At 41.6% G+C, this 12,152-nt stretch overlaps 1 protein-coding gene across 1 annotated transcript in view; it reads left to right on the top strand.

Moving 5' to 3' along the window:
* INTS12 (integrator complex subunit 12) overlaps nucleotides 1–12,152 on the top strand; it is a 36,766-nt gene that overhangs the window by 15,955 nt on the left and 8,659 nt on the right. The window contains exons 3-5 of the mRNA XM_082243686.1: nucleotides 3,489–3,632; nucleotides 5,899–6,086; nucleotides 8,570–8,729. Of these exons, the coding sequence (XP_082099812.1) occupies nucleotides 3,489–3,632; nucleotides 5,899–6,086; nucleotides 8,570–8,729 (492 nt within the window). The remainder of the gene's footprint in view (nucleotides 1–3,488; nucleotides 3,633–5,898; nucleotides 6,087–8,569; nucleotides 8,730–12,152) is intronic.

Here is a 12,152-nt window from a genome sequence, read left to right as displayed (position 1 = left end):
TTCCTACAGCCAAGCATGGTGGTGGGGGTGTTATGGTCTGGGGCTGCATGGGTACTGCCGGCACTGGAGAGCTACAGTCCATTAAGGGAACCATGAATGCCAACATGTATTGTGACATACTGAAGCAGAGCATGATCCCCTCCCTACGGAGACTGGGCCTCAGGGCAGTATTCCAACATAATAACGACCCCAAACACACTACCAAGACAAGTACTGCCTTGCTAAAGAAGCTGAGGGTAAATGTGATGGACGGGCCAAGCATGTCCCCCAGACCTAAACCCTATTGAGTAACTGTGGGGCATCCTCAAACGTAAGGTGGAGGAGCGCAAGTCTCTAACATCCACCAATTCTGTGATGTTGTCATGGAGGAGAGGAAGAGAACTCCAGTGGCAACCTGTGAAGCTCTGGTGAGCTCCATGCCCAAGAGGGTTAAGGCAGTGCTGGAAAGTAATGGTGGCCACACAAAATATTGACACTTTGGGCCCAATTTGGACATTTTCACTTAGGGTGTACTCACTTTTGTTGCCAGAGGTTTAGACATTAATGGCTGTGTGTTGAGTTATTTTGAGGGGACAGCAACTACTGCTACTTCACATTGTAGCAAAGTGTAATTTCTTCAGTGTTGTCACATGAAAGGATATAATGAAATATTTACAAAAATGTGAGGGGTGTACTCACTTTTGTGAGGTACTGTATATTGTTTTCCTCAGGAAGTCACAGTCTGCTCCTATTTCCACAATGGTGGTGCGGGGAGCCGCAGTGGTAAGAAGAACCGACTGTGGGAAGATGATGCTGGGCCCCAGGCACTATTTTTGAAAAGACTCCTCTTTAAATTGTCAGCTCCTTGCAGGCAGGGACTGATATGAATGTACAAATATGTAAAGTGCTGTGTAAATTGTAGGTACTATATAAATAACTGTAATATTAACAGCTTGCCAACCGCCTTGCATATGAGTACGTCGGTAGAGCTGTTCTCCGGTGCCGGACCATGTACCTAGTATGTGACCCAGGCAGGGGGCACGCCAGCTGGTGCTGTGATTAGTCACAGAACAAGCCGTTTCGCTGGTTCCGGCTAATGGATGACCGCCTGCACCCGCTAATCGGCGAAGAGGAAGACAGGACAGAACTCTGTCAGTGTAGATAAGGCAGAACTCTGTCCTCTCAGCTGGGATGTGCTGGTTTTTGTTTCCCTGCAAACAGACTTCGTGTCAGACTGCCTGCTATACTATCACAGTCCCACTATAAGTCGCTGATAGCCGCCATTACTAGTATTACATTTTTTTTTTTTTTTTTTAAATTTCACTATATATACCATAGTTTGTAGAGGCTATAATGTTAGTGTAAACCAATCAATATACACTTATTAGGATTTTGTTTTACCAAAAATATGTAGCATACATATTGGCCTAAATTGATGAAGAAATTTGATTTTTACATTTTTTTTTTATTGGATATATTTTAAAGTAGAAAGTAAAAAATAAGTTATTATTTATTTATTTATTTTTTTTTCAAATTTTTCTGTCTTTTTTTTTTTTCCATTTATAGCGCAAAAAATAAAAAACCCAGTTGTAATCAAAAAGATCAAAAGAATCTTATATTATATCAATATAATTTGTGTACAGCGTTGCATGACCACGCAATTGTCAGTTAAAATAATGCAGTGCAGTATAGCAAAAAATGTCTAGTCATGAAGGGGGGGGGTAAATCTTCCGGAGGGTTATTAATGATAATAATATTCTAATCCTTGGCATTTAAATAAGATTTGAACTCCGCAATTTGTTTTCATTTTTTTTTATGGACACCAAGGAGATTTATGCTTTTGTTTTGTACCACATATTGGCACGTTATGGCAGATTTACCTGTCAAATTATGCCCTCCAGTGCTGCAATATTAGTGCTCCAGATAGTCCCAGACGCTTCCATCTTTGCTCAGTCTTACTTCCATATTTGCTTTGTTCAGCCTCTTGAATGACCGGGCTGCGATGATGTCACTCTCACGGGAGTCACTTTATCACGGCACAGAGAAGTAAATGTACTCTGAGCTGCACGTGCGTGGCTCAGTGCACATTAACGCCAACAGAACAGCATTTATGACCCACGAGGGTCTCTTCTGTTATAAAACCCCTGGCTGGCAGCAATTTTTTTAAATCTCAAATTTATTTCTGCTTTAATTCATATTATATGTCCCAATAACTTCCTTTGTTTTAATATATGCTATATATTCCACGATGGTAATTCTGGTAGTTTTATATTTAGCAACAGCAATGTATAAGCTTGAATTCCTCATTAATCTAGTAAAAAGACAGATTCAATTTATTATTTATGTTTAACAAAATCATTAAAACTATTTGAAACATAAAATGGATAACTAGAATAAAAATCAAATATATAAATATAAATTGGTGTCTACTAAAGCGTTTGTTTAAATATTGCATGCTTCACAATTTAAAGGGGAATTCCATTTTAATGGAAAAAATTGCAAATAAACAACAATATAGCATAATACAATTGCTGCACAAACCATGTGGAATTTAATATTCATAAAAATGACCTTTCCTCTTCAATTTGCAGCCTCTGTAATTTTCTGTAAAATTCAAAGCAACATGTTTTGTACACCACTGGTGTATGAAATGTATCCAGAATGTCATATTTTGCCTTTGGAAGAATCGTGTTTAAGATAGGACTGTTTTGACCGACGGCCATGGGAAAACGCAAAACGTAGTAAAATAATCGTTTTGTGTTTTCCCGAGGCTGCGGTAAATGTAGGCCAGTGTACACGAAGCCTAAAGGGATGTAGACACCGCAGCTTTACTCATTAGCACACAGAATATGCACTAGCTGATTATAATCAACCACCCACAATAAGTATGCGATTGGTCTGGTTAAACAAACAGCTATTTGTTCACAGCAACAAAAGGTAGGAATCGGTTACATTTGTTAAATTCCCTGCAATGTACATTGATCATCCAAAGGGGATTGTTTTTTCTTTAGAAAAATGGAGTTAAGGGCCGTACACACTTGACGAAAATCGGACGAAATATCCTCCATTTTTAGTTGACAGTGCATAAATGTTCACGAAATTTCTCGTCCGATTTTTCTTTTTTTTTTTGGGACATTTGTTCCTAGACTTCCGGGTTGACAGCAAATTCAGATCATGCGCGGTCTTTCGTATCCGATTTTTCACGGACGTACTGCATACACATTAAACGAAAATCGGTCGTCTGGGGACAGATGAAAAAAAATTTGGTGTTTTTCCCTCCGTTTTTTTTCGTTGAAAATGTTGGCATCGGCTGCTGAAAGTTGTGTACACACTAGCCGAAAATCGGACGATTTCACATCGGGCGGGAATTTTCGGCAGATTTTCTACTAGTGTGTACCCCGCATTACTCTTTATCTACAAGTTACTATTAATTATTGGACATGCTGTATCTAGGCAGTTTTCATAGTTATCATCCACACTTGCCTATTTCTCTATTTGTTTTATTTAAGGACCTTGATCCACTAAAAATCACAATACCTAAACCAAAATCAGAAGCCAAGGTAAACACCAGTAGTACTGGTAGCAGCAGTCTAAGCAAGCCACTGCCATCAGAGAAGATTAAGAAGGAGGCCGAGAAGAGATCAGCAGATAAGGTAAAAATAATATTATATTGTTTGTCATTATTATAGGTCCTGTATGGGTTTGACATGCACTTAAAGCTGAACGTCAGGCAGATGGCAAAAAAAAAAACGAATAAATATATACATCATTTTATCTGCTATTGTTATAAACTGTAGAAGATATGAAGGGTTCTCCTATCTTCGTGTGGTTTAAAAAAAGTGGTTTAAATACCTTCAGTGTCCCATGTTGTGACCTTCTTAGGGGGCCTCCCCTCTTTAGTTATATTGACATATGATTGGTCACGTGGTCTACACCACATCCAAACCCATCTGGGTTTGGTGACTGTTAGATGCAGCTGTAGCAGAGGCTTACCATTCTCTGCCACCTACCATATTGTGTGGTTGATCTGAGCTAATTTGTTTAGTAGTTTTAGCTTCGCCCCCCCCCCGCCTGCTGACTAGAACGTAAAAAAGCAGCTCATTCTAATTTCTCCTTCTATCAGCATGTTCCGTGTCAGCATTTTTGCAAGCAGCACTCCTAATTTGTCCCCAAAACTGCTATTCCTTCTTTTAGTTGGCTGGGATTGCAAGATGCTAATACCAAGTCAGTTTCGTGTAAATTATATATCAAAGTAATGGTGTAAGGTAAACCTCGCGCTTATGGTATAAGTGCAAAAAATATTATAAATGTGTACTAAGTTAAATGTGTAGCTGCTGCTGACAATAAAGTGCCTTTAAAGTGAGTGTGAAGATATGTCAGCACTGCTAATTAAATGTTACTACTGATAATCAATAAATACAACAAAATTAATGTCACAAATACATATAAATACTAAAGTGAAAAGGGCATAAAGTGAAAAATATATATCAATGTCCTTCAAATGCAAATAACCCTCCTCCAAAATCTGGGTCCTAATAGTGGTTCTGTGAGGGTCTGCAAGGAGCTGCTGGAATATGGTGCCGGCCTGGTTGTCCCTCAGTGAAAGAAAGTCCATATATTTGATATACTTCACTATGGCGGGCCTTTTCTTTCACTGAGGGACAACCAAGCCTGCACCATGTTCCAGCAGCTCCTTGCAGACCCTCACAGGACCACTATTGGGACCCAGATTTTGCCATATAGGAGAGTTCCACATCGCAGAGCGATCTGAGTGTATCTATTGATCCATGAACATTTGGTTTCTGGTGAGTAAGGAAACAGTAGGGGAAGCACCAGCACTTTATACAAGAGTGGAGCACAAATCACTTCTGTCACTTTTACCAGTAATTGGAAGACGGTTATTTGCATTTGAAGGACATTGATATATATTTTTCACTTTATGCACTTGTCACTTTATTTTTTATATGTATTTGTGACATTAATTTTGTTGTATTTATTAATTATCAGTGGTAACATTTAAGTAGGAGCGCTGACATGTATTCACACTCACTTATTTCTTAAAGTAGACCTTGTTGCATCCATTTAATGTCCTTTATACCTACCACCTACCACTACCTCGGATTCAGCTTTGAAGTAAACCTGTCAAGTGGTCAAAAGTGATAGAAATGTCAAACTGTAAGCACTTTTGATGACTGTAAGCATGCTTGTTAATCCTCAGCTAGTTATCTGAGAGCTTGGAGAGCCCTTGGATCCCAGGCATATACTTTACATTGAGCCCTAATTTATGGTTGCCTATCAAAAGTTCAAGGTATGATCAAGACTTCCACCATGGACCATTGTATAGCAGGGGGCTGGCTTAGTTAATCTGAGAATAAACAAACATGTTTGCAAGCCCTACAGGGTGCCACATTTTTTACTTTATGTCAGTAGTGCTCATGAAAATGTATATGTTTGTGATTTCTATTTATACTTTTTTAATCATAAGTTATTGTTATCACCATGGTGATGAATAGCTAACGCTAATTTAAATGTCTTTCATGTTTGTGAAGTCTGAAGCCACAAAATATGGAATGTTTGACACAGTTCACACCAAACGAGGACTCTGGTTTCCTTTTAGATTTGGGGATATATCCCATAGGCAAATCCAACACCCTGCTTCTGGACTCACACTTAAAGCTTTTTTCTTGGTTTTTCCAAGAGGTGGCTAATAAACGATAAATGTTTTATTTAGCTAGAAAAGTTCTGCTATATGCAATTAACTGGGATGTTTCCCTTTTACACATGGGGATCATTCATAACTTTTTCACACAACTTTCACCCAGGAGTTACACAATTTTTTCCATATGAACCCAAGCAGAAAAATGTGTGAATCTGAACGCCATTCTCATCCTTGTTTTTTGTTTGTATTTGTGGGGGTAGATGAAGCTGGATATTAGTGATGTTGTCGATTTACCAAAGAAACCCCGTTTTGAGAAGCCAGATGCTCGTTCCTCCCCAAATCCAGCACAGCCCAGCAAGGACCTGCCTATTCCTGATCTTTCCAGTTTTGATGAAACGAATGCTGACGACTTTGCCATGGAGATGGGTCTTGCCTGTGTAGTCTGTCGGTAGGTGATCCTTGCCTTTTACTTACTGTATATACTAGTAGCTATAAACACCATTGGGTTATAGTGGTTCTAAAGGCTGAAGGTTTTTTTACCTTCATGCATTCCTGATCCTGAGTCCTATCTCGATTCAGCGATGTGCATGAGAGCGGCTGCTATCCTGGGCCTCTGCCTCCTAATTTGCTGAGAGACAGCACGGAGAGCCATTGGCTCCCACTGCTGTCAATCACAGCCAGTGAGGAGGGGGCAGGGCTGAACTCCGTTCTCTCTTTCTTATGGACACACAGGGCGTGGGCACGCATGAGTGACCCCACCCAAGGAAGTGGTACTCAAGGAAGAGAAGGGGCCAGGATTGCCTGCAGGGGACTTGAGAAGAGAAGGATCAGGGCTGCTCTGTGCAAAACCACTGCTCAGGGCAGGTAAGTAAAAAATGTTTCCCCCCCAAGTTCAACTTACCTAGGTGGATACAGCATCGGTCCGATGCTACATCTATTTCCTGACACCTCTGCACTGAGAACCGAGCTATCGAACACGGTTAATCGCTCGGTTTTGACAGCTCCCTGTGCAGAGAGCTGCTGACTGTCAATCAGCAGCTTTCTGCTCTTCCCTCTCCTCGCTCACTGGAGCACTGGGCTGTGGAGGGGTGGGAAGCGATTAGCTCAGGCTCTCACCGGCTCACTGTCCTGGCTGATCCGGACTCTGTGGTCGTTATGACGTGGTGCCTGAACTGACTTCTGTGACGTCAGCAGGGAGCGGACTTCAGCCCAATCTCTGCTGAAAATGGGTCATAGGAGTGCAGAACAAACTGCACTCCTGTGATCCATAGGAGATGTACAGCCAAACGAGCTTTGGCTGTACGTCTCCTTTAAGTTTTTATGAAAATAGGCTAGCACTGTTAATCTTATTTAACCCCTTAATGTCTAAGCCCTTTTCTGACACTTGTTGCTTACAAGTTAAAATCAGTATTTTGTGCTTGTGCTATTTTCTTAGTAGAGACATTAGAAAATAAAATGGCGATCGTTGCAATATTTTGTCACACTGTATTTGCGCAGCGGTCTTTCAAATGCAATTTTTTTGATAGAAATACACTTTAATGAATTTTAAGAAAACAAAACGGTAAAGTTAGTCCAATTTTTTTGTATAACGTAAAAGAAGATGTTACGCTGAGTACATAGATACTTAACATGTCATGCTTTAAAATTGTGCACACCCGTGGAATGGCGACAAACTATGGTACCTTTTAAATCTCCAAAGGTCGACGCTTTGAAAATATTAACAGTTACCTGTTTAGAGTTACAGAGGAGGTTTACATTTGCGGGCGCAACTTATGTATGCGTTCGCTTCTTTGCGCGAGGCATGGGGCGCTTTTAAATGTATTTTTTCCTATTTTATTGTATGTTTTTTTTTTTTTTGTTTTTTTTTTACACTGTAATCTTTTTTTTTAATCACTTTTATTGCTGTCACAAGAAATATAAACATCCCTTGTGACAGTATTAGGCAGTGACAGGTACTCTTCATGGTGGGGTCTGGGGTCTACAAGGTCTCCAAATCCCTCCTTTGCACTTAAAAGCATTCAAAACGCCAAGTTTGGCTGTTTTGAATACTGTGTTTTTTTTTTTTTTTTTTTTAATCTGGCGCCTTTAAGGCTTTAGTAACTGGAAGTGATGTCATGACATCACTTCGGGGTTTCTACATTGGAGACTCGATCAAAGCCCAATCCGGCTTTGTTCGGGACTCCCGTCAACCAGAGGACGTGCCGACTGATCGCTCAGGTCTCCCGGTGGAACGTCGGCGTTAAGAGGCGTTAAGAGGTTAACAACATATTGCAAACAGCACTGCGATAATGTATCCCAAAACAACCAATCTGCTTAAAACATCTATCAGTCTAGTATGTCAAGAACAGAAAGCTCATGTTTCCTGTATTTATTCAATCCTATTTTTATTATTTGTTGCTGTGTTGCATACTTTTATTTAATGTTTTACATGCAAGGCTAATTCTTAGATTCTGCCTATTTTTAAGTAAAAAAACTAAATATTTACTTGATTTTGTACAGTATTGTGCTAAAACTGCATTGCATTATTTTTTGTTACAAAAATAGTGCCTGGAATGTAACTGTTTTTGGAAACTGTGGGTTCAGTTCCACTTTAAGAGTCCATTCAGACTAGCGCGACTTGTCAGCCTGACAAGTCGCGCTTGGTCGCTCGCCATTGATTAGCACAGGACCCGTTCTAATAGGAGCGACACAAGTCGCTCCAACTTAGAAAAAGGGTTCTGTACTACTTTGGGGCGACCTGGGAGCGACTTGCATAGACTTCCATTATGTGAAGTCCCTGCAAGTCACGCCGACTTCACAGATCGCATCTCTAAGTTGGATCACACCAGTCTGAATGGGCTGTAAGTGTTTTATTTTGGATACAATAAAATTTTATTCTGATATCTTGACCAAAGGTTTATGGAACTTCAACTGTTTATTTTTTAATTCTAGACAAATGACCGTGTTTTCTGGTAACCAGCTGGTGGAATGCCAGGAGTGCCACAACCTCTATCATCAGGATTGCCACAAACCCCAAGTTACAGATAAGGATGTGAATGACCCCCGTCTGGTATGGTACTGTGCCCGCTGTACTAGGCAGATGAAAAGAATGGTGAGGATCCCTGCTCTTCAGGTGTCTTAGTTTTATAAAGATTTCAATTTCTGCTATACCAGTAACTGAGTTTTTTACATGTTATGCAGCAAAGTATATTGGCTTATGGTTAATGGATCTCTATGGGTAATAGTGGATACTAAGAAATCATGCTAGAAGTTAGTGTTTTTTTGCTGAGTCAAGTTATAGGAGCTGAAAGAATACATCTACTTTAAAGCAATGTGTACTTATTCTTTCTATCCTTTCTGCTGCTGTGTGTTTACATCCCTACCTGAATATCTTTTGTATGCTATGACTTTTGTGGCAATGCTCCCCTAGCACCTCCAGCTTCAGAAGATGATTCCAAAGAATTCTATGGGAACCTACGGTGCAGGCACAGCCAGTACATTAAAGATATTAATGTTGAGATGTAAACAAACCCTACAGGATCAAGTATGCATTTAAGGAGGGAAAGGATGATGTAGATTTGGGCCAGCAAAGGAAAGCAAAAAGGTAAACTTTGTCTTAATTCTAGGCTTTGTTTACATCCCAGTACATTTGTAAGCCCCTCCTGTTCCGAAACACTTTTTTTTTTCTCTTCACCTCTAACTCCAGGGCCCACTTCTCTGCTTCCCTAAAACTTCAGGGTTGCAGAGTCTCCCTGTGGGTAGGGTTATGACAGGCTGCTGTCATTCAGTCTTCCTGAAGGAGGAAGCAGGGCCTTGGCTTTCTGGATGCTGTGTATGTCTAAGGACTCGCACAGCTTGGCTAAGGTCCTGACTGGGACACACAAGTCTCTTCTTAGCAGCTAAAGGACACACCCTCAAATAAGGAGACATGAGCAGTGACCTGGGGACTGGATGGAAGATAAAGAACATTTTTAAGTACTAGGACCATTCCTATTGGTAGGTCTGGACCTCCTCTCTTGAAATAATAAAAAGGCAAGGGTTTAATATTGGTTTAAAGTGTTTCTTAACCCAGGACCCTACATTCACTATATCTCATCTCTCACAGTACACAGAACATGGAAATGTAGTTATTTTAGTAAATAAAAACTGCTGAATACTTTTTCTCATCAGCAGTTTTGTGACTTCTTCTTTCAGTGTACAGCTGAGCACGAGTTAAAGCTTGAAGGAGGAGTTTTCATTCTCCTCTGACTGTCCTATGAGGCTGCCTGATCCCTGACCCTCTGTCTGGACAGTGCTGATTGGCCCTGTGCTGATCACATTCACCCAAAAAAAAAAAAAAAAACTATCCAGCAATACACACCAAACTGAGCATGTTCAGAGTGCCCCTAAGGGCTCTGTTCTATTAGCAGATGGATTGGGGACAGTAAAAGAAGGGGAGGATCTGAGAAGACAGGATCAAACAGACCTTTTACACAATACAGAGGATTAACCCCTTAGGTTCCACAGTGAGTATAACAAGCATGCTTTACTGCATATACAGACTGATTTTACTGTTGTGGGTTTAGTAGCACTTTAAGGTGCACTTCTCCTTGAAGTCCACAGGTGATCTTTTTATGAAATCGCTGAGTGGTTTGCTGTGGACAAATGCATTGTTTAACACCTTCCTGCACAGCCTATAGAACGACCAGGCAGGGGTTTTATTGTTCTGACTGATCGGTGGTGCTGTGTGTCTCTTGTACACAATGCAACTTTGATCACGGTAAAGAGCTTACGGCCTAGGCTGTTTACTGTATGATCAGCTATGTCCAATCACAGCTTATCACAGTGTAAATAGGAAGTGGCAGTTATTGGCCTTCCTCTAATAATGCTGACAGCGCAAGTAGAGGAGAGCTGACAAAAAATCCTCCACATTAAGGGGCGCCCTCACACATATCTGGGGTGGGGGGACGTCTTCGCTGTTTTCCGGATCCATGGACCTCCCTGATTTAGGACAAGTGGGTCCACAAAGTAATTCGCTCCAGGTACAAGATCGAGTTTCGATCATATCCTCCGGAAAGGTTCTTCCCTTCTAACCTGCACTTGTCCCCATAAGGGATCTCTATGGGGCGGTGCAAGATTTGTTACTTCAAGGGGATTGTTCTGGCTCCAAAGTCTGAATGTTTTCAAGGTTTTTACTCAAACCTGTTTACAGTTCCCAGGAAGGAGGGCAAGGTGCACCCAATACTGGACCTCAAGCGCTAAACAGTTTTGTGCAGGTACAGAAGTTCCGCATGGAGTCCATGCGCACGGTGGTGGCGTCCCTACATCAGGGGAATTTCCTCGCTCCATCGACATCAAGGATGCCTACCTTCATATACCAATATGTGTTGCCCATCAGTGTTTCCTCCACTTTGCCGTGGGCAAGGCACATTCTCAATACATAAGTTACTCCTTGGTCTCGCTTCCACTGCTCGGGTCTTCACAAAATTGTTGACCCTGGTTGTAGCATTACTGCATCAGCGGGGTGGTCGTGGTATTGGGGTACTGGGAGGCCTGACGAAGGAGCGCATGCTCCGAAAACGCGTCGCCTATCCACACCATCACGCTCCACGTTGTTAGCCGGAAGTACGCCGCAGGAAGCCCCGACAGTGTCCACAGTGTCCCCAGGGTTTGGAGAAAGCCGTTCTTTCATCGGCTCGAGCGGAACACAGAGCGGATTGGTCGGATCTCTTCCACATAGGCACCCGGATAAACTGATCTTTCGGATCAACTTCAAGGCTTTTATTTACTGCTGGTTATATCATTCGTTTGTGAGTATATAGTGTGCTTTGTTTCCATTAAAGTTTGAAGTCATACTACACTTAGAGTGGCGCCTGCCTTTCTTTTTCAATCCACTACAAGTCCTTCTTCTTACTTGGGACAGAGCAGCCTTCAAGTGTTTCAAAGACTTTGGTTTTTTATGGACTTAGTTGGACTCCGATATACCACGCTAATATTAATTTCCACAATGTTGTCATCTGATAGAAATTGATGGTATCCCTCCAATTTCCTCTTGCGCCAGTATATATCCCCTATTGTTCGGTCATCCTAGTGGCCTAGTGCTGTCCCAAGGGCCAATCTTCCATCCTGCTTTTCAGTCGCTGGCTTTGACAGCTTGGCTGTTGAAAGCCAGGTGCTGAACGACAGAAGATTGTCTGACTCGGTGATTCCTACGCTGTTAAAAGCTAGAAAATCTACTTCTAGGAAGATTTACCATCGTACGTGGAAGACGTACATTGCATGGTGTGAATCCCTCCAGGTTCACCCTCGTTCCTTTTCGGTGGCTCAGATCTTGGCTTTCTTCCAAGGAGGGGTTGTGCAGTGCCTGACTTTGAGTACCATCAAGGGCCAGGTCTCGGCCTTGGTGGATTTCTTTCAACGCCGTTGGCCACACACTCCTTGGTGCATACTTTTCTCCAGGGCATGGGACACTTGGTTCCTCCAGTGCGGTCTCCTTTGCCGCCACGGGACCTCCAATTTGGTGTTGTCCATTCTCCAGAAGCCTTCCTTTGAAAAT

Source organism: Pelophylax lessonae, assembly GCF_965119305.1.
Source record: "Pelophylax lessonae genome assembly, chromosome: 1".
Taxonomy (NCBI): domain Eukaryota; kingdom Metazoa; phylum Chordata; class Amphibia; order Anura; family Ranidae; genus Pelophylax; species Pelophylax lessonae.
This window is presented reverse-complemented; position numbering and strand designations above follow the sequence as displayed.